At 30.7% G+C, this 18,573-nt stretch overlaps 1 protein-coding gene across 1 annotated transcript; it reads left to right on the forward strand.

Moving 5' to 3' along the window:
• The first annotated feature begins 15,842 nt into the window (after nucleotides 1–15,842).
• LOC18606039 (transcription factor MYC2-like) lies at nucleotides 15,843–18,354 on the forward strand. Its single transcript, XM_018117980.2, has one exon. It carries the CDS (start codon nucleotides 16,027–16,029, stop codon nucleotides 18,034–18,036), a length of 2,010 nt encoding a protein of 669 aa, XP_017973469.2. The 5' UTR covers nucleotides 15,843–16,026; the 3' UTR covers nucleotides 18,037–18,354.
• Nucleotides 18,355–18,573: the final 219 nt, after the last annotated feature.

An 18,573-nucleotide genomic window follows, 5' to 3' on the forward strand; every position in this document is an offset into this window, starting at 1 on the left:
TCGGTAGTGAAACCACCGTCGTTGCTGCCGTCGCCACCAACGTCGTCTCTGGTGTTGATTGCAAGTTAGAGAGAGAATGAGAGAGGAAATAACGTGAAGATAGAGAGAAAAAATAAGGGAAAATGATAAGAAAAAAAGCATTTATAGGTATAGGATTGTAATATTTTTAAGTTATAAGGGGTATTTTAGTCTTATCACATTTTAAAGCTATTCCCTCAATCATGAGATAGCAAAACCCATGGGGAAGCTTGAGTGTAGTTATGCCTGAGTTTTACCCCATTTTAAATAATAGCTATTATTAGATAATAGCTATTCCTTGTGGCATTATTGTACCAAATAGAGGTAGAGCAAAACCATGGGAATAAACAAGGAATAGCTAAGCTATTCCCTGTATCAAACGTGCAGTTAAAATATTGTGTAAATCCATCTTTCAGAACCAACTGTATCAGCCCAAAACAGATTGATTAGTTAGGAAAGCTGGGAGGCTCTTTGCCCTGGAAATGGTATCACCCCCTGAATTATGTAACTTTATCTAAGATAAGATATGAGTAATGGTACGTTTGGTTGGCGCAATAGATAGGAATGGAATAGAATAGTTATTATGTGGGAATAGAATGAGGTGAGAATAGAATATAATAGTTATTATTTAGTTTGGTATGACAAAGGGAATAAAACATGAATAATTATTATGACTTATTGTAGTGTTTGGTTGGTAACAATAATTTTGGAATAAGAAATAAATAGAAAATAAAAAGACAAAAACACCCTTTATTATTTATGTGACATTTTATTTTTATTAGATTTTTTAAATATTAATAATCTATAATTTAATTAAAATATTAATAATTAATCATTTAAATATTAACATTTATTTAATTTAAATATTATTATGATTAAATTTTATTTTATTTTAGTTTTAAAATATTAATAATTGATAATTTATTTAAAATATTAATAATTGATAATTTCAATATTAATATTTATTTATATTTTAAAATATTAATATTTTATTTAATTTAAATATTATGATGATCAATTATTTTATTTTATTTTATTTTTAAAAATTAATAATTGATTATTTATTTAAAATATTAATAATAGATAATTTAAATATTAATATTTTATTTAATTTAAATTTTATTATCATTAAATTTTTATTTTATTTTTTAAATATTAATAATTGGCAATTTATTTAAATATTAATAATTGATGATTTAATTATTAATATTGTTTATCTAATTTAAATGATATTATGTTTATTTATTTTTAATTTATTTTGTTTTTAAATAGGAATAATTTATAATTTATTTTATTAATAATTTATAATTTAAATATTAATATTTTATTTATAATTTAATATTAATATTTTATTAAAAGTTGGAATCAAGTGAGAGAAAGAGGGGAGAGAGAAAAATAATATTTTATACTAATAAAGTTGTAAATTTTTAAACTTGTAAGTGATATTTTTGTCTTTATTAATTTTTGAATTTATTCTTCAACCATGGAATAGCTAATACCATGGGGGAGGGTGGTATTAGCTATTCCTTGGTTTTGAAGGATTTTAAAGAATAGCCATTCCATAGGAATGGCTATTCCTTTGATCATTTTTCAACCAAACAAAGGAATAAAAGGGGAATGGCTTAGCCATTCCCCCAACCAAACATGCTATAAGAGTAAGAAAGGAGTACCAATTTGTGCTTCTTCTTTTTTAAATTTTTTAAATATAGTAATAATTTTTAAAATTAATAAAAAAAGAGCATTTTTTTTAATATCTGTTAACAGTATTTGCATTTTTAAGGTGGAGTATCTATTTCGAAAACTAATAAACTAATTTGAAATTTATACTAAAACTTAGGAGATTGGAGTATTTTACTCTTAATTTTTTGTTACTATTTATTTTGTAATAAATTACTACAATGTAAGATTATAATGCAATTACATTACATCCATTAATGTGATTGCAGTTTAAAACCAATACAATCAGATTGTATTATACTCTGCAATGTCATTAAAAACATTTTTACCCTTTAATTTTGTTACTTTGTTAAAAATTTTTGTAATATTATAATTATATATATAGATTTTGAATATGTCTTTTTATGATTCTTAGTTGTTATGGTGTTTATTAATAAAATTTATATTATCTTTTGAAGAAAAAAATTAAAATAAAATATATAATATAAAAAATTATATTAAAAATAAAAATAAAATATATAAGATTATAATAAGAAATAAAAATAAAACATATTACATTAAAAGTATATTTAAAAAATGATATTATATAAAAATTAACAATAAAAAAATACAAATATATTAAACTTGTGTTTTAATAAATAGGGATAATTCTAAAAATTAACATTACATTCAAAATTAAGTACTTGTAAACTAAACACTACAATGATATCTTTTCTACATTTTAATCATTATTTTGTTTACATACTAAACATTACAATGTTATTTTCCCTACAATCACATTGTTTGCAATCATATTATTTACAATTATATTACCTGTAATCATATTATATTATAAAGTTACTAAAATACCAAACGTCACCTTAAAAACTTGTGGGAGTAGAAATCAAAAGATAAGTATTTACTTGAGTATAATAAAAAAATAAAAATTTGGTTGAGTAAATGAATACTTTTTTAATATTTAAGTCAAATTGAGTTGTTTTCCAGGCTTGGATTCTTAATTTTTGGGTGTTTTCATATGTTATGGGCTAACCCAATGAAAAGAGGACTTAGTTCTCCCTCTTTACCGAACAATAGGAAAAGCCCAAAGATTCAGCCACACTCAAAAGGACTGCAGCCCAAGTCAGAGACAAATCTTCTGCATAAGCAATGAAGCCGGATGAAATTGTAAAACAAGTAATTGTTTTTCTTTTTCTTCTTCCCATGAAATTCAAAACATAATTTAACTCTTTTACAAAAAGGAAAGTACTTCTACAATGGATTTGATGATTAGTAAGTGTAAAATAAAGAGAATAATGCAAGCACCTAGGATGTTAATTAAGAGATCTAGGGAAAGGTAAAAACAGGGAAATTTAAATTAACATTATGATTACGATTAGTGGGATTATAAAGAATAAAAGTCAAACGATGTAAATCTTTTAGGAGTTGGGATTAGTCCAAAAAAAGTTTCAAAGTAAGAAATGATTATATTTCATGCATTTTGACAGAAAACTGTGACTGATACTGAAATTAGGTTTATATGCATGCATTCAATTATTATATTTTTTACAATGAAGAACGTTACCTAACCAATCTCTATAGCATATTTCTCGTGAGTAAAGAACTTTCAGATTCAAAGGTAAATGATGGATTGAGAACCCTTTCTTCTCTTAGCCTCATATAACTTGAAATTAAACAATTAATCATCTTCAATATTATTAAAAAGCAAGAATTAACAAATTTTTTTAGAGTGCGATGATACCGGTACTAATGGACCCAATCTCATTAGTTATGAAAGTTTTTATTCATAGATTTTTCGTTCCCCAAGTCCTATCACTGTTTTAACTTAAATATGAAATATAGCTGGCAAGCATATGTCCACCCAAAAGAAAAGGAGAAGACAAAGTATGCATTAAAGTGCAACACAATGATCGTCCAAAGAAATTTGAAGAACATCATTATTATTATTATTTTTTTTATCTATAGAAAGAATGTGGGGACTAGTATCTAAATTGTGAATCCCCCCTGGAAAAAGTCACTAATTAAAACTGTTGCACGGGACCTCTTCCTCCCGGAAAGTTTCATGTTTTGTCGTAGGCACAGTATTACAGTTTACAAGTACAGGTTTTTCCCGTGAAGAAAACGTTTTGTAATTAGTATTAATCATTTTTGTTCATGGCTTTCGACCATAAACACAAACAGGGGATTTGGGTTAACACCACTTGAAAATAAATTAATGGAAAAAAAAAAAGGGTATAGCTAGGTAAGTACGCCATAGAGTAGGATAGGAATTGAACCTCAAGTTAAAGTCACACCTAAACCAATCACTTTGGTTACAAGTAGAATTAGATTAGATAATCAATTTCCTTCATATATACTTCATGGGAAATTCTTCTTCCAGGGAAATCTTTTCCATTATGAGGGACAACATTTGCTTTGGAAGTTAAAACCCAAAGGTGCGGCCCTTAAAATATGAGATTTTTTATTTCCATTTTTGTGAGGAAAGTACCCTTGAGAAAGGGCCGAGCAAAATGACATAAATTTCGTTTTCTCACAGCAGTGACCCCTTATAAATAACATTTATAGCTACAAAATTGAATGGGCCAGCAAGAAAATGTAAGGCTGCAAATCTAACTTGTACATGCAGGCGCTGCACGTTTTTAAAATGCCAGAACATTCATGAACCACAGAGGAGGTGCACACCATCTGTCACCTGTCGGTAGGTTTGAGAGGAGGGCGTTGGGGAAAAGAAGCAACATGTTATAAATCCACCCCTTGGCTTTTCCGTTTTGATGAACAGATGGAAGATGCTGACCCTTCTCTAAAAGGTGCAATGAATGTATGTAAAAGACTAGGTTCTTAGAGGAAGCTGTTGTTCCGCAAGTTTTAAGAAAATGGAAAAAGGTTTGGGTGATATATTTTTATTCTTTTTTTTGCTAATTTATCTACGTTAGTTGTGAGTTATTCACGTAGTAGTCAGGTGGTACTTCACCTCACTTCAATTCTCTTTCTTTTCATAATACTGTTTCCTTTTCCATGGAAGACAAAATCAAATCCATCGTTTTGCATTAAGGAAAACTAAATGTAAGAAAGATTTTACATTTACAAAATAAGTACGACGAGAGATTAAGCAAGAGTTATAAGCAGGGCGGAGGGTAAGCCAACAATGGTACGCCCCCCCCCAAGTTTTTAAAAATATTTATTTTTTATATATACTTTATCAATGACTTCCCTCAAATTTTTAAAATTTTTTATTTATTATATATAATTAATAACCCACTCAAAATAAAATTTTTATTTAATAATTAATATAAATAAAAAAATCAAACAACCTCACAAACCTACTTAACTTTAACTCTAATTTAAGTTTCTTTACACTTCTTTTTCTTTTTTTCTTATATTTTGTGTTTTTTTATTTTTATTTCTCTTTTCTTGTAACTCATCATTAAAACACACATTATTCTTCAAAAGAGATTTATGAGCTTGTGAGTTTGGATAAGCAAAGACAGAGATCACCCACCATTATTTAGTAAAATTAAGACACTTTTTAAATTATACCATAAATTAACAAAAATAGAAAAGTCAAAAAATTATCACTTGATTGATATATTAATTCGTCTTATTTTGACTTTTTCGATTTTTACAGCAACTACAAAAAGAACTTTTTCAGTAATGAAAATTGTGAAAATAAGATTTCGAAAGAAAATAGATGATGAGTTTCTTGCAGATAATTTAATTATTTATATTGAGAAATATATTGTTAGTCTTTTTAATATAGAGTCAATAATTGATGAATTTGAATCTAGAAAACATCATCGAGCACAACTTTTTTAGATAACTATTATAAGTTTTTTTTTATTTTTTATTTATATATTATATAAAATTATTGTCTATTATGAATCTTTTGATCATTTATTAAATTCAATATATTAATTTTAAAAAATTTTAATTTTTTATTTTTTTTTTATTTTTGACCTCCCCAACAGCTAGCTCCGCCCCTGGTTATAAGTGCACAAATTCAGCACATAAGCAGATAAAAAGCTATAAGCTTAGCAAAATCTAATTCTTTTAGTTTTCGAAAACAGGCAGTATATATATTAATAACTATGTAAGCATGGCGGGAGATATACAGTATGTTATATTCCCCGCCTTGCCCACCAACCTGTTAGCATTTTGAATAGACAACGACAACTCTATTCAGGTGTCCTAACCATACTATCAAGTCTCAACAGATTCTAAAGTATGAAGCCACAACAAGATTGTTAACTACAAAGATTGGAGAAAACAAAAAGAGTTAGAAATAGAAGTGGAACTCTTTATTACAACCTTTCACTAACTTTGTCATTTAAGATTAACTCAAGATATGAGATGGGGTTAAAATAAAAATTTCAAGTTCGAACCTAATACTTTGTTTTTTGTGTAAAAAAACAAATCCATTAACTATATCTCATGGCAGGAAACATGTATGCACGCATTATTTTCAATCGAAATTTATCTCATATCTGCCATTGTTGTACATTATCAATGGCTGGGAAAAGGGAAATGGAGCTTGATGAGTAAAAAAGCTTGAAGCGTGTGCCTGAGCAGGAGCGCGCAATGACCATTGGCTCTTGAAGAGATGAAGATAATGAGATAAGTGCGAGAGAAGTGTACGTGTCAGCGTGAATCACGTGGGTTTTGTCTTTCCCAGATAATAAACTACATGAACACTGCTGCTTCACATACTTCGCTTTCACGATAACTTCTGCTTTTCCAAATTTTCCAGTCTTTCTCGAAGTCAAAAACTGTTTGTTTGGAAGCCTATATAGTTTTTTTTTTTTTTTTTGTTTCGAGGTGTCTGTCTAGGCAATTGCTCACGCGTTTAGGGTTGTTAACGATTTAGGTTTAAAACTTCGATTGAGAAGGTGGCAAATTAAAAAAAATATATATTTCAACAAGGTATGAAATAAATGCTTAATTAATCTTTTTGTTGTGAATTGAATGATTGATTTTGCATTAGAATACCGTTTGCCCACACGTTGGCCCCTTCACTTTATTTGTGCAAAGCGGTCTCCTTGTTTTTGGTTTGGGGTATTGGCGTGTATCAAAGAAAATCATTCATGTGCTACTTGTGGCATGAACTACGATCATCTTTTCGCCATGACCATTTCTTGACCCCTAATTATCTCTTTGATTTTGTATTTTCGTCAACAGATTCGGTTCTGCCTTTTTCAACAACTAACAGGGGTCAAAAAGTTCTTGCCAACGTATATATTCAACTATTCTTCAAAGTTGAAACATTTACAATTTCAAATATATATATATATATATATAGCAAAAGTTATCAGTTTCGTCAATAATCTTTGTGGAATCGTATCATATTTTTCTTCTTAAATTCGAACTTAACATGTAAATTGGACAACTAAAATAAGAAAAAGAAATAAAGAAAGTCATTGAACAATGGGTAAAAGCTTGTCTAAATTTATTGTACCGCAAGGCGCATCAAATCATTAGTTATTTGTAGAAAAGAAAAAGAAGAGGAAAAAAAAGGTGCTTTAATCATGCTCCTACAAGTTATCATGTCATTGTTTTTCCTCATTTTATTTATCTTTTGGTGATAGTTAGATGGACTAAGGTTGAACAGAAACCTTGGGTTTTATTTAATTACCTGTTGGGAGTCATCATTTCCATCATGATATAAACTTCTCTTTTACAAAATACTAGTAAAAATTGTCTTTCACATTTTGACAATAAAATCAAAATCCAAATTCTCATAGAAGATGGAACCGTATATTGAATTTTTTTCAATAGAATATTTCATCGGAAAAAAATTATCTTCCGATACTCTTCCAGGAGATTGGGCCACCCTAGTATTGTATCATACATTCATCACCATATGGGTGCATATATAATTACGTTACATTATTGTATAGTGACATTACACAAATTAATCAGCAAGTGGCTTGAAGGAGATGATAGAGTAAGGATTGATACCTTTCTTGTCTCATGACCCCAAAAAGACAAAAAAAAAAAAAAAAGAGAGGGCACTATATTCTATTTAGGAATTTTGTATGAGAATTTCGCAACAAGCACGTGGGAAATTTTCTTTTCGAAACAAGTCACATGAAATTGAACCCAGCGCCGGAAATAAAACAGATATTTTTTTATTGTGGAGCGCCAACGCCCTGGAAGATATCTAGTAATGGCGACAACCAACTTCGTCGTCCAACGCCTGCCATTCAACGTAGATTCAAGTTTGATTGTAATCTTTGGTGCTTGTTTACTTAAATTTTCATTGGAACAATTTTATTTTAAAATAAAGTCAAATTTTATCAATTTTAACAAAAATTAAACACGTAATCAAAGGGCACTGACAACTGTATCAGGCAAATACTATATTAACTTACTTTTAAATAAATCAAATGTAAAAAGTTATTACTTTTTCCGTTTTTGAATATTTGTTTTTTTTCTTAATTTTTAAGAAAATTAATATTTTTTGTGCGTGTAACAATAAATGCTTCTTATTTTAATATTTTCCTGGTTAAAAAAATTGGGGGATTTCATTAAAGAAGAAAAATAAAAATGAAGCTGTTTTTTCTTGGCCAGAAAAGGCCGAGGATAAAGGAAGGAAAAGGGTAGTCCAAATGGAAGGACGTAGGAAAGTAACCAATAACCAATAAACAATAAACAGTAAAGCACGTTTTGAAAATAAACTTTTGTAGGCGCATGGGAGTGCCGCCAAAGTGGAAGAAGATGGGGGAAGCTCTCAGTAACAGTACCAAAATGACAGACACGGCGGCTTAAAAGCTAATTGTTGACACGTCATACGGGACGCGTGGACACGGTTCTTCCCAGTATGAATCACGTGCAGCTACCGTCCACCCTATTATCTTCGTTTTTTATTATATAAAATAATCTAGTAATACTTAGTGTTTGCTTAAAAAAAAAAAATTAGCCCTTTTTCTCCTAGGTCCTTCATTTTTTCCTTTATTGTAAAAATGCCCAATTTTAAGATCAATTAGAAATTAGAAATTAAATTATTCGATATAAGAATAGTACTAATCATTCTATTTAATTATAAATCCACCGTGACCTTTTTAAGTGATTTGTCTTTATCGGAAATAATTAAACGTAATACTTTTTCTAACTCAAAAGTGTTCAATAATTGATTTTCATAAATAAAAATTATTTTTATTTTCGTCATTCTAATATAATTTTAAATCATTGCATTAAAATTAACTAAATAATTTGAGACATGCTTTTCTTATTTAGGAAAAATATGACAATTAATAAGCTTATACATCAATCAAGAGAAAACTTATTGTCCAGCAACTTTGTGTACATATATTACAAAGGTTGCTCATTGAAAACATTTAATTTAATTTAATTTGATTTGATTGAAAATCTACATATAATTCAATGAAGAATAGTTTGTGTGGTAAGCAAGAGGTTTAGGAAAATTTGGCTGTCAAAATATGAGTGCCTCCATGCAAAAATAGAAATGGTTCGCACAGCAAATATGGCAACTTTTTGTAATAGATTTCTCTCTCTCTTTACCTGTTCAAAAACAGGAAGTAGAGCAAGGGTCCCATGGTTTTGTATTATCTCATGTTTCCATCCATTAGCTGAATCGGCCCACTAGCTGTCTCAATCAACTACTACAAATATAATTACAAATCATGCTAGAGGATATCCTCTTTTTCTTTTGTTTCCATGATATTATATAATTGAAATGTCATTATCTTGTTTAATCACACCTACTTAAAGGACGACCTACTTATAATTACATAATTTATCCTAAAGTTAGATCAAGATCTCCGCTGTTACTTTTTTTTTGGTCCGAAAAAATACATTTTTAATCAATATTTATACATGTAAAATCTATTCATGAATAGTAAAAGTTATATTTACAAGTTGTGATTATAATTTTAAAAAATATTAAAATATAACTAAGAGTAGTGATTATAATTTAAAAAAATATTAAAACATAATAAATTGAAAAGTAACGAAGAGGAGTTGGATCCATTCATTTTATGTGATTTTTGACTTACAGCACTTTAATTTTTACAAAAGCATGAAAATAGTAAGCTATCATTTTTAAGTGGAACCAAAAAAAGGGACCCCATTTTCTTTAATGCAACTTGACTGTTTTTCTACAATTTTGATTTCGGTGAAAACTTAAAGAAAAAAATAAAACCAAAGTGTTTAAGCTTGTTAGATAACAAGAAGTTTTGAATAAAAAAGTTTTGTTGAGTCATGAATCGAGGATAAGCAAATATTATATGATTTGATTACCTTATAATCCACTAAATCTATTCTGAATGGTTTTTTTTTAAGAGTAACAGTTTTTGTTTAGTACTATATTATTCAGTAATCTCGCATGTGAAACTTGTGGGAATTATTAATTTGCGAAGACTGACTCTTGGAAGAAAGTGGTCGCAATTTGCATTTTCCTTGGAATTGATGGACGTCTAGCTAGCTAGGTGCCCACACTTCTTTCGAAGGCTGCCTGACCCTCTAGAGATCAAGAATTTAAAAAATATTATATTTGATATTTTATTAATATATAATATAATTATAAAAAATATCAATTAATAAGATCCTTGTGAGAAACAATTAAAAGTTAGAGCATCCTAATTTCTCATTTTTCTCACATTTCCAAAGACAACATTAGGGAAGAAAAGCAAAGAAAAGGGAATGATTAGACAAGTAGGAAAATTGGAGGTCTAAACGAGTAAATTGTCCGGACAAGAGACTTAGTGGTTGATGTTTCATAACTGTAATCATTAGTATTTCTTCTAATGGAGAGAGTATGTTCGACCTCTTACATAATTTTTCACCCTACTTTTCTTCTCTCTACGATTTGGATCCACTTCCACAATTTTGCTTTGCCTCCCTCGTCTTAATGTGTGTATGCCTTTCTTTCTTTTTTTTCTCACTTGGCTCAAAAAAAGAATTGTTAATTTTCTTTTGGATGTGAGGGGGTGTGTTTGTGCAAGTGGCTGGATGGTATGAAACCTTTACCAACTTATAGGCTCCATCTTACTTTGGAAGTTAAGAAACAAAAAACTCCAATACAAGATTCCATGAGAAGGGCATCAAATGAATAACCAAATCTTTGAGGCACTCCACTAAAATTTAATTTATATATAAAAAAAAAAGCATCGGTTGATTTTTCACTCCGAATACTTCCTTTTGGCATTTTCTTTGGCTTATTTTATGTTTAGTATTTATTTAAAAAAAAAAAAAGAAAGGGAAAGAAGAAGGCTAATGCGGTATGGAGAGAGGTCGGAAAGGGATGGATCAGTTGGCAAATCGGCATCACTTGAGTGCATTATTATTTATCTTTTTTTGTTTCTCGTATTTTAAATTGAGCTAAAGCGTTAGGGACAAGTACTTGATAATTATCCAACTTTATTCATTGTACTCATCATCCAAACAAAGAAACAATGTCATCACAAATTTTATTACCATGTCAAGACAATATTCTTGTAATAGGCTTCAACGAGATCATTCTTTCTATGCATATGTATATTAGCGATTGATTTATTTATAACTAAAGACAAACAAAAATATATCAACTTATTTAACTGAATATTTTGATAATCTTAACCTTAATCAAAGAAAACATGATACGCAATGAAGAAAAATGAAAAACTATATTTATCTTGATTTTAATTTTACTTTTATTGTTTTATTAGAAAAAATAAATTCAACTCTTTAAAACCGTCAAGTCTAATACTTATGTAAAATAAAAATAAAGTAACAGAGAATCTCATTAGATCAGTTAACAGTCAAATTAAGGTGATTAGCATGGTAAAAAAAGGAATAAGAGATGGAAGTCATGGTGCTAATTTGAGCGTCTGAGATACTGCAGAGTGAGGAGCCATGGAAGGCATGAAAAAGGTGCTTAAACCCTGGGAAGATGCAATGGTCTTGTCAATTCATGATTTCTGGAATTCTTAAGAGTGGCATGAATGATTGGTTTTGACTTTTCATCAGAACTCACCAGAACTGATTTTCGAATGGCCCTTAGCTTACATGTTATTCTAGTTTCTTCCCCCATTCTTTTTGTATTTGTACAAACTTGCCTGTTATCTTCTTATATTTGCCTGTAATCTTAATTCCAATGCGGTAATGACTGAATTTGAGATACATTTTCCTCTTTTAAAACTTAAAAAGAAGAAGAAATACTATTTTTTTGATATTTTATTAATTTCCAAGCTATGGATAAAACGATTATTTTCATACTTTTAACTTCTATAAAAGATTAATTTTACAATTTGACTAACCTAATTGTGTTGGTTTTTTGAAAAAAAATTATAGAAATTATAAATGATATTTCATTTTACTCAAAATTATACAAATTATTGTTTGATTCATAAATGGTTCAAAATAATCATCATTCCAGGAGTAACCTATTAATGATAAGTGTTCACTTCCATAAAACTAATAAGCAAAAGAGCGTTGTTCTTTGATGGGATCTATATTTTGGCTATAATGCATATTGGACTTGAGGGACTTAATTGAAAACTAGTTGAAGTGTTTTGTAGGTTTTGGATGTAATTGCCAATAATAGTTCGAAAGTTTGCAACAAAACAATGATTAGATTGATGGTGGTATTTTCACATGGGACAGTGGTTTACAAACGTGACCCTCAACAGAAATTATTAATTACAAAAAGCTAATTTCACCCACAAAGCAACAAGCAAAACGTGCCTCAATAATTAATCTTTTTTTTTGCTTTTTAATTAAAAAATATGGAGATGATGGGGAATGAAATAGAATATTTTATTTATTTTTTAAATGGAGGAACACGGGAGAGTTAATCAACGGCCAAGATTTCATCTCCAAACCCCAACGCGTCCCTTGCTTTATTATCATTATTTCTTTAAGTTTGTCCTTATCATGAATTTGCCACGAAGTAGTAAATATCCAAATTTAGAATAAAAAGATCACCAAAAAAAACTCTTTAACTGAAGTCAAAATATGGGTGTGGATTAGTGGCGATTAATTGGGGAAGTGCCGCCGATATTTTGGGCGTGTTTTTTGACATCGGCTGCTCTTTCATGGAAGAAGCCAAAGGCGATGAACTTTATCAGGTGCCAAAGCGTAGGAGGAGGATTTGATTTCATTACGGACTGTTAGCATGTTTAAGATGACCTTGGAATTTGATTGGACCACATCGGCGGCTCTTTCTGGTCCATATTTTATAACTGTTTGTCAGCCAAAATTAAAATGTTAGGCAAATAGAACGTACCACGCCACAATTTTTTTCAAATAAACAATTATATTTACTAATTTTTATATGGGTATATATATTTAATATATAGACCATAGTCGATATATGAATTTTGTATATTATTAATAAATAAAATATTACACAGTTAATAAATAAATTTAAAAATTAATAATTCTTAAAAATATATTTATAATTATTTTATCTTTTCATATTTATAAAGTGACATTTTATGATTCAATAACAATACATATAACTATTATTATAAGATATAAATTTTTTTTTCGTAAAAAACAAAAAAAATGGGCGTATAGTAAGAGATTGATGTTCTAGTCTTCTAGAATAAACTATGGCCACTAGTTTTAAACTAATGTTAAAATATCTTCTTCTTTTTTTTAATAATCAATATAATTTTATATAATTGCATGTTATTAAGAACTAAGAAAAGAAAAGGACTAGAGAGGCAAGCCTTATTTTATGAATAGACAATATTAGTCTTTGAGAATATATATTTACATATTTTTATGGGATTTCTCTAACAATTATTAATTCATCATCCATTTTTTTATATCAGTTAAAATTTTAAAATTTTATTCATTTTTCCTCATTTAAACTTTCTTTATGTGTAAATAATAATAATAACAACAAGAATCCTTTGACCACTGATTATAAAACATTTTAATTTTTTTAATTAAAATATTTTTATTTAATAAGCCAAACTTCCTTTCTTCTTACAATGGGAACGAAAAAACTCATTACTTCATAGGAAGGCCTATCCTGTAGGCTGTAATAAAAGATGCTATTTGGATAAATCCCTATGAAAGAAATATGGTTAACATTATTATTATTATTATTATGATTATTATTATTATTATAGTAAAACTATCCTGTTTAATGGTGTAATTTTATGTTTTTATTATACACGTAAACTTCCTTAAAAAAGGAACTTGTGAATAAATTATTGGTTATAAAAATGTACAAATTGAGAGCCCACTCAGATAGAATATTTCTGTACCTATTGAACCATATATTTGACAATTAGAAGCCGCCACTCAAACCAGTAATCAGTCAATTACTTGAATTCTTTTTAGGGCAAGTGTACATTCAATATTACTTTCTTCATTTTTTTAATTGAAAACAAAAATAAAAAAATTGATTTTAATATATTTTATATTAATTTTTTTAAAAAAATTATAATACAAATCTCTCCAAGCATAATGAGAACACCAGGTGGTGGTCCATATTTGACAAACGGAAGGGGTTAATTCTCAATGTTTTTTGACTCAAATCTTTTGACATCTTATTTGAAAAGAAAAAAAAAAGAATACAGATTAATTTTGTTTGATGTCATTTTTTCTGGTGGAAATATTTTTGAATCAAATATAATGAAAAAACTCTAATATATATATATACATATATTAAAAAAATAAAAGAAAACAATGGTGCCGTGCCTTCAAATTCTTTTCCTTCACAAATTGTTAAACATAGAAGAAGGACATATTGAAAAGCATACCAAGAGTGTTTACAAAGGGAAAGAAATCAAAACTGATGAGGAAAAAATAATAATGCAGAAAGCCACTCCTTTTTTTTTTTTCCAAAAAATATTACTTTTCTTGTTATCCATCTTTCTATTTTGAGACGGTTCAAAATGATTTTTTTAAAATACATAATACTTTTTTTTTATATTATAGGTTGACAATTTCTTCCCAAAATTAATCTACTTGCGAATGAGCAAATCAGGAAAACCATTAAAAATCGCGAATATACTGTTTACTTCCATTATCATAGCCAACAAAGTCGCAAAAAACAAGTAAATTCCTTAGCTCATGCATATATATATATATAATTTTAATTATTAATTATATATCTGTTCTGGTACATAAATCAAGCTACAATACAAACAATTCCTTAATTTTTGTTACGAGATTTTATTGATAGGATTTGCATCTTTATTTTCCATTAACATAACTAAAGCTTTCGTCTCATTAAAATAATGGAAGATCACCTTCGTTAAAAGTCAATTAGGTTTTTTAAAGGAGATGAATTTTCATCTAAAAAAATGGATTAATTATTATTTTATAAATAAAAAAACTATACAATTAGATATACTCCAAAATTCATAAATAAAAATTCATCTATTATTGAGTGCGATAATTTTAGACTATTTTTAATTGTCACTTTTATTAGGTTACTTCTTTTGCATATTGCAATCAGTTGAAAAATAACATATAAATGCATCAAAAGATAAATTTTTTTCAAAAAAATTATTAACTTTTACTTGAATATAATAGAATAGAATTTATTACTTATTATTAATATTTTGAAGCAAAATTTAGAACAATATAAAAAGCACTCACTTGTCAAATAAAAAAACATTAAACTCATAGTTATTAAATCAGAATAAATATCACATATCGAAATTTTTTTTAAGTATCGACTATCAAATATTATATTATATTATATAATAAGATACGATGAAATATTTTAAAATTAATTATAAATAATATATAAACATGTAAAATAAAGAAAAGAATTTAAAATATTATTTTTATTAAAAAATTAAGAATTATGTGGCATAAATAAAATTAATTATATGCCACTGAGTGTGTGTATGGCAGTCCCAACAAGGAAAAAAAAAAAAAGTTTAGATTTTGACAAATTTGACCTTATCTCATTTCTCTCATCTGAGTCACACAGTAGCCAGAGTCCACTAGCTCCACAAAATTGCTGCTTCTCAAACCCCTGTCAAGCATGTTACTATCCCAGCAAACAAAAAGCCGCCACGTGCTCTAACTTAACCCTAAAAGCTGCCGATAGAGCTAGCTTAACCCTAGTAGCGGCTCCATACGCCGGCTTTTTACCGATTTAATCGGCTCCTCCCTCCCCTTCGTAGAAACCGCCCTCGTTTTTTTTGTCCACTCTCTAAATCCTCTATTTCCCCACCCATCCTTAAAAAAAAAAAAAAATCAGCTCAAATTCACTCCAAATAAATTCCAAACCAAACCCAAATGCGCTGCAAATAATCCCCCGCCCCTGTTCCCACCTTTCCACCGTCTCCACATTTTGCTTCCAAACCACAGAAACAAATTCCTTAAAAAGAAAAGAAAAAAAGGCAAAATCTGGCGAAATCATATGGAATGACGGACTACCGGTTAGCGACGGCGATAAATCTTTGGACGGATGATAACGCATCGGTTATGGAAGCTTTTATGAGTTCTGATCTTTCCGCTTTATGGCCACCGCCGCAATCCTCTGGGTCCACTTCCGCACCTGCAGCTGCCGCTGGACCCGACCCGTCCAAGTCATCGCTCGCCCAATCTCAGCCCTCGGTTTCTCTGCTCAATCAAGAAACTCTCCAGCAACGTCTGCAAGCCCTCATCGAAGGCGCCCGCGAGAACTGGACTTACGCCATTTTTTGGCAGTCCTCGTACGATTACTCGGGCACTGCCGTACTCGGCTGGGGCGATGGGTATTACAAAGGTGAAGAAGATAAAGGGAAAGGGAAGTTGAAAGCTTCTTCATCTACAGCTGCGGAGCAAGAGCACCGTAAAAAAGTGCTTAGGGAGCTCAACTCTTTGATTTCAGGCTCCACTTCCCCCACCGACGATGCCGTCGACGAAGAAGTTACCGACACCGAGTGGTTCTTTTTAGTTTCCATGACGCAGTCTTTCGTTAACGGCGGCGGCCTTCCGGGGCAGGCCTTTTTCAATTCGAGTCCTGTTTGGGTTGCTGGATCGGACCGGTTAGCCACTTCGATATGCGAGCGAGCAAGGCAAGGGCAGGTTTTCGGTTTGCAAACCATGGTTTGTATACCGTCGGCAAATGGGGTGGTTGAATTGGGGTCAACGGAACTTATCACGCAAAGCTCGGATCTGATGAATAAGGTTCGGGTTTTGTTTAATTTCAATAATGGAATTGAAGCTGGTTCTTGGTCTATGAGTAATAATACTGCTGATCAAGGCGAAAATGATCCGTCTTCGCTTTGGATTAACGATCCCAATAACGGAATCGAACTTAAGGAAAGTAATAACAACAGCAACAACAATAATACTAGCCATCAGAATCAGCAGATTCAGAAGTCAATTCAGTTCTGTGACAATCCGAGTTCCAGTAGTTTAACGGAGAATCCGAGTTCGATTCATGTTGGAAATCATCAGCAGCAGCAGAATCATCAGCAGGGGCACAGTTTCTGCTTGAATTTCTCCGATTATGGTTTTGATGGGAGTAGCAGTGTGAGGAACGGTAATTCTTCTTCTCATTTATTGAAGCCAGAATCCGGGGAGATATTGAATTTTGGTGAGAGTAAGAGGAGTGGGAATGGGAATTTGTTTTCTGGGAATTCTCAGATTGGGGTGGAGGAGAATAAGAAGAAGAGGTCGCCTACTTCGAGAGGGAGTAATGAAGAGGGGATGCTTTCGTTTACTTCTGGTGTAATTTTGCCTTCATCTGGTGTGGTGAAATCAAGTGGTGGTGCTGGGGATTCTGATCACTCTGATCTTGAAGCTTCTGTTGTTAAGGAAGCTGATAGTAGCAGAGTTGTGGAACCTGAGAAGAGGCCGCGGAAACGAGGAAGAAAACCGGCTAATGGAAGAGAAGAGCCTTTGAATCATGTTGAAGCAGAGCGTCAAAGAAGAGAGAAGCTTAACCAGAGGTTTTATGCTCTGCGAGCTGTGGTTCCTAATGTATCGAAGATGGATAAAGCGTCACTCCTCGGTGACGCAATTTCATATATTAACGAGCTTAGGACGAAGCTACAGAATGCAGATTCGGAGAAAGAGGAGTTGCAGAAAGAACTAGAGGCGATGAAGAAAGAATTGTCAAGTAAAGATTCTCGTTCTGCGCCACCAGCACCTGATCAAGATCTCAAGATGTCGAACCACCTTGGCAATAAATTGGTAGAATTGGAAATTGATGTGAAGATCATTGGATGGGACGCAATGATTCGAATCCAATGCAATAAAAAGAACCATCCAGCAGCAAGGTTAATGGCTGCCTTGAAGGAGTTAGACCTGGATGTGCATCACGCTAGTGTGTCGGTGGTCAATGACCTGATGATCCAGCAAGCCACTGTGAAGATGGGGAGCCGGTTTTACACACAGGAGCAGCTCAGGATAGCCCTAACATCCAAATTTGGAGATGCAAGGTAGAGAGTATATAGCAGAGCTTGATCTGTGTAAGCAATTGGGATAGAGCTTGATCGGAGATAAATAGGACCGGAGTTTCATTGTTTGAAAATGGCTGCAGGCCTCTGGGACATTTTAAGGCTCCCGGTAGCACCAAGCTCTGTAAAAATATTGTTCTATTTTGCTCTCAGTAGTGTTTAGTATAGTTAATAGTTTGGGAGGTGATCTAAATGAAGCAGGAGGAGCTTAACGGGTTAGCGGGTCGGGTGATTTTTCATGATTTTTCCACTGATGAACATTGTTGAGCTCCTGTCAACTGAAAATAGCCTTTTTGTGTTAAAATCTTGTAGTATGTCTTCAATGTATATAGCTTGTTATAAATTTGAACCTGAATGAAGTTCTGGGTTTTTTACTATGTTGTCTCCCAAGACCCAGGGTCCCTTCTCTAGACTTACATGTCTAGCTCTGTTGAGTTGTAGTGAAGTTTGTTCTTTTTTACTTGTGAGCAAGTTTTGCTGCGACATAAAGCATGCATGCTGCACACCTTTTCATTGAGGCGTT

The sequence above is a fragment of the Theobroma cacao genome, chromosome 3 (assembly GCF_053813885.1).
Source record: "Theobroma cacao isolate CCN51 chromosome 3, ASM5381388v1, whole genome shotgun sequence".
NCBI classification, from domain to species: Eukaryota; Viridiplantae; Streptophyta; class Magnoliopsida; order Malvales; family Malvaceae; genus Theobroma; species Theobroma cacao.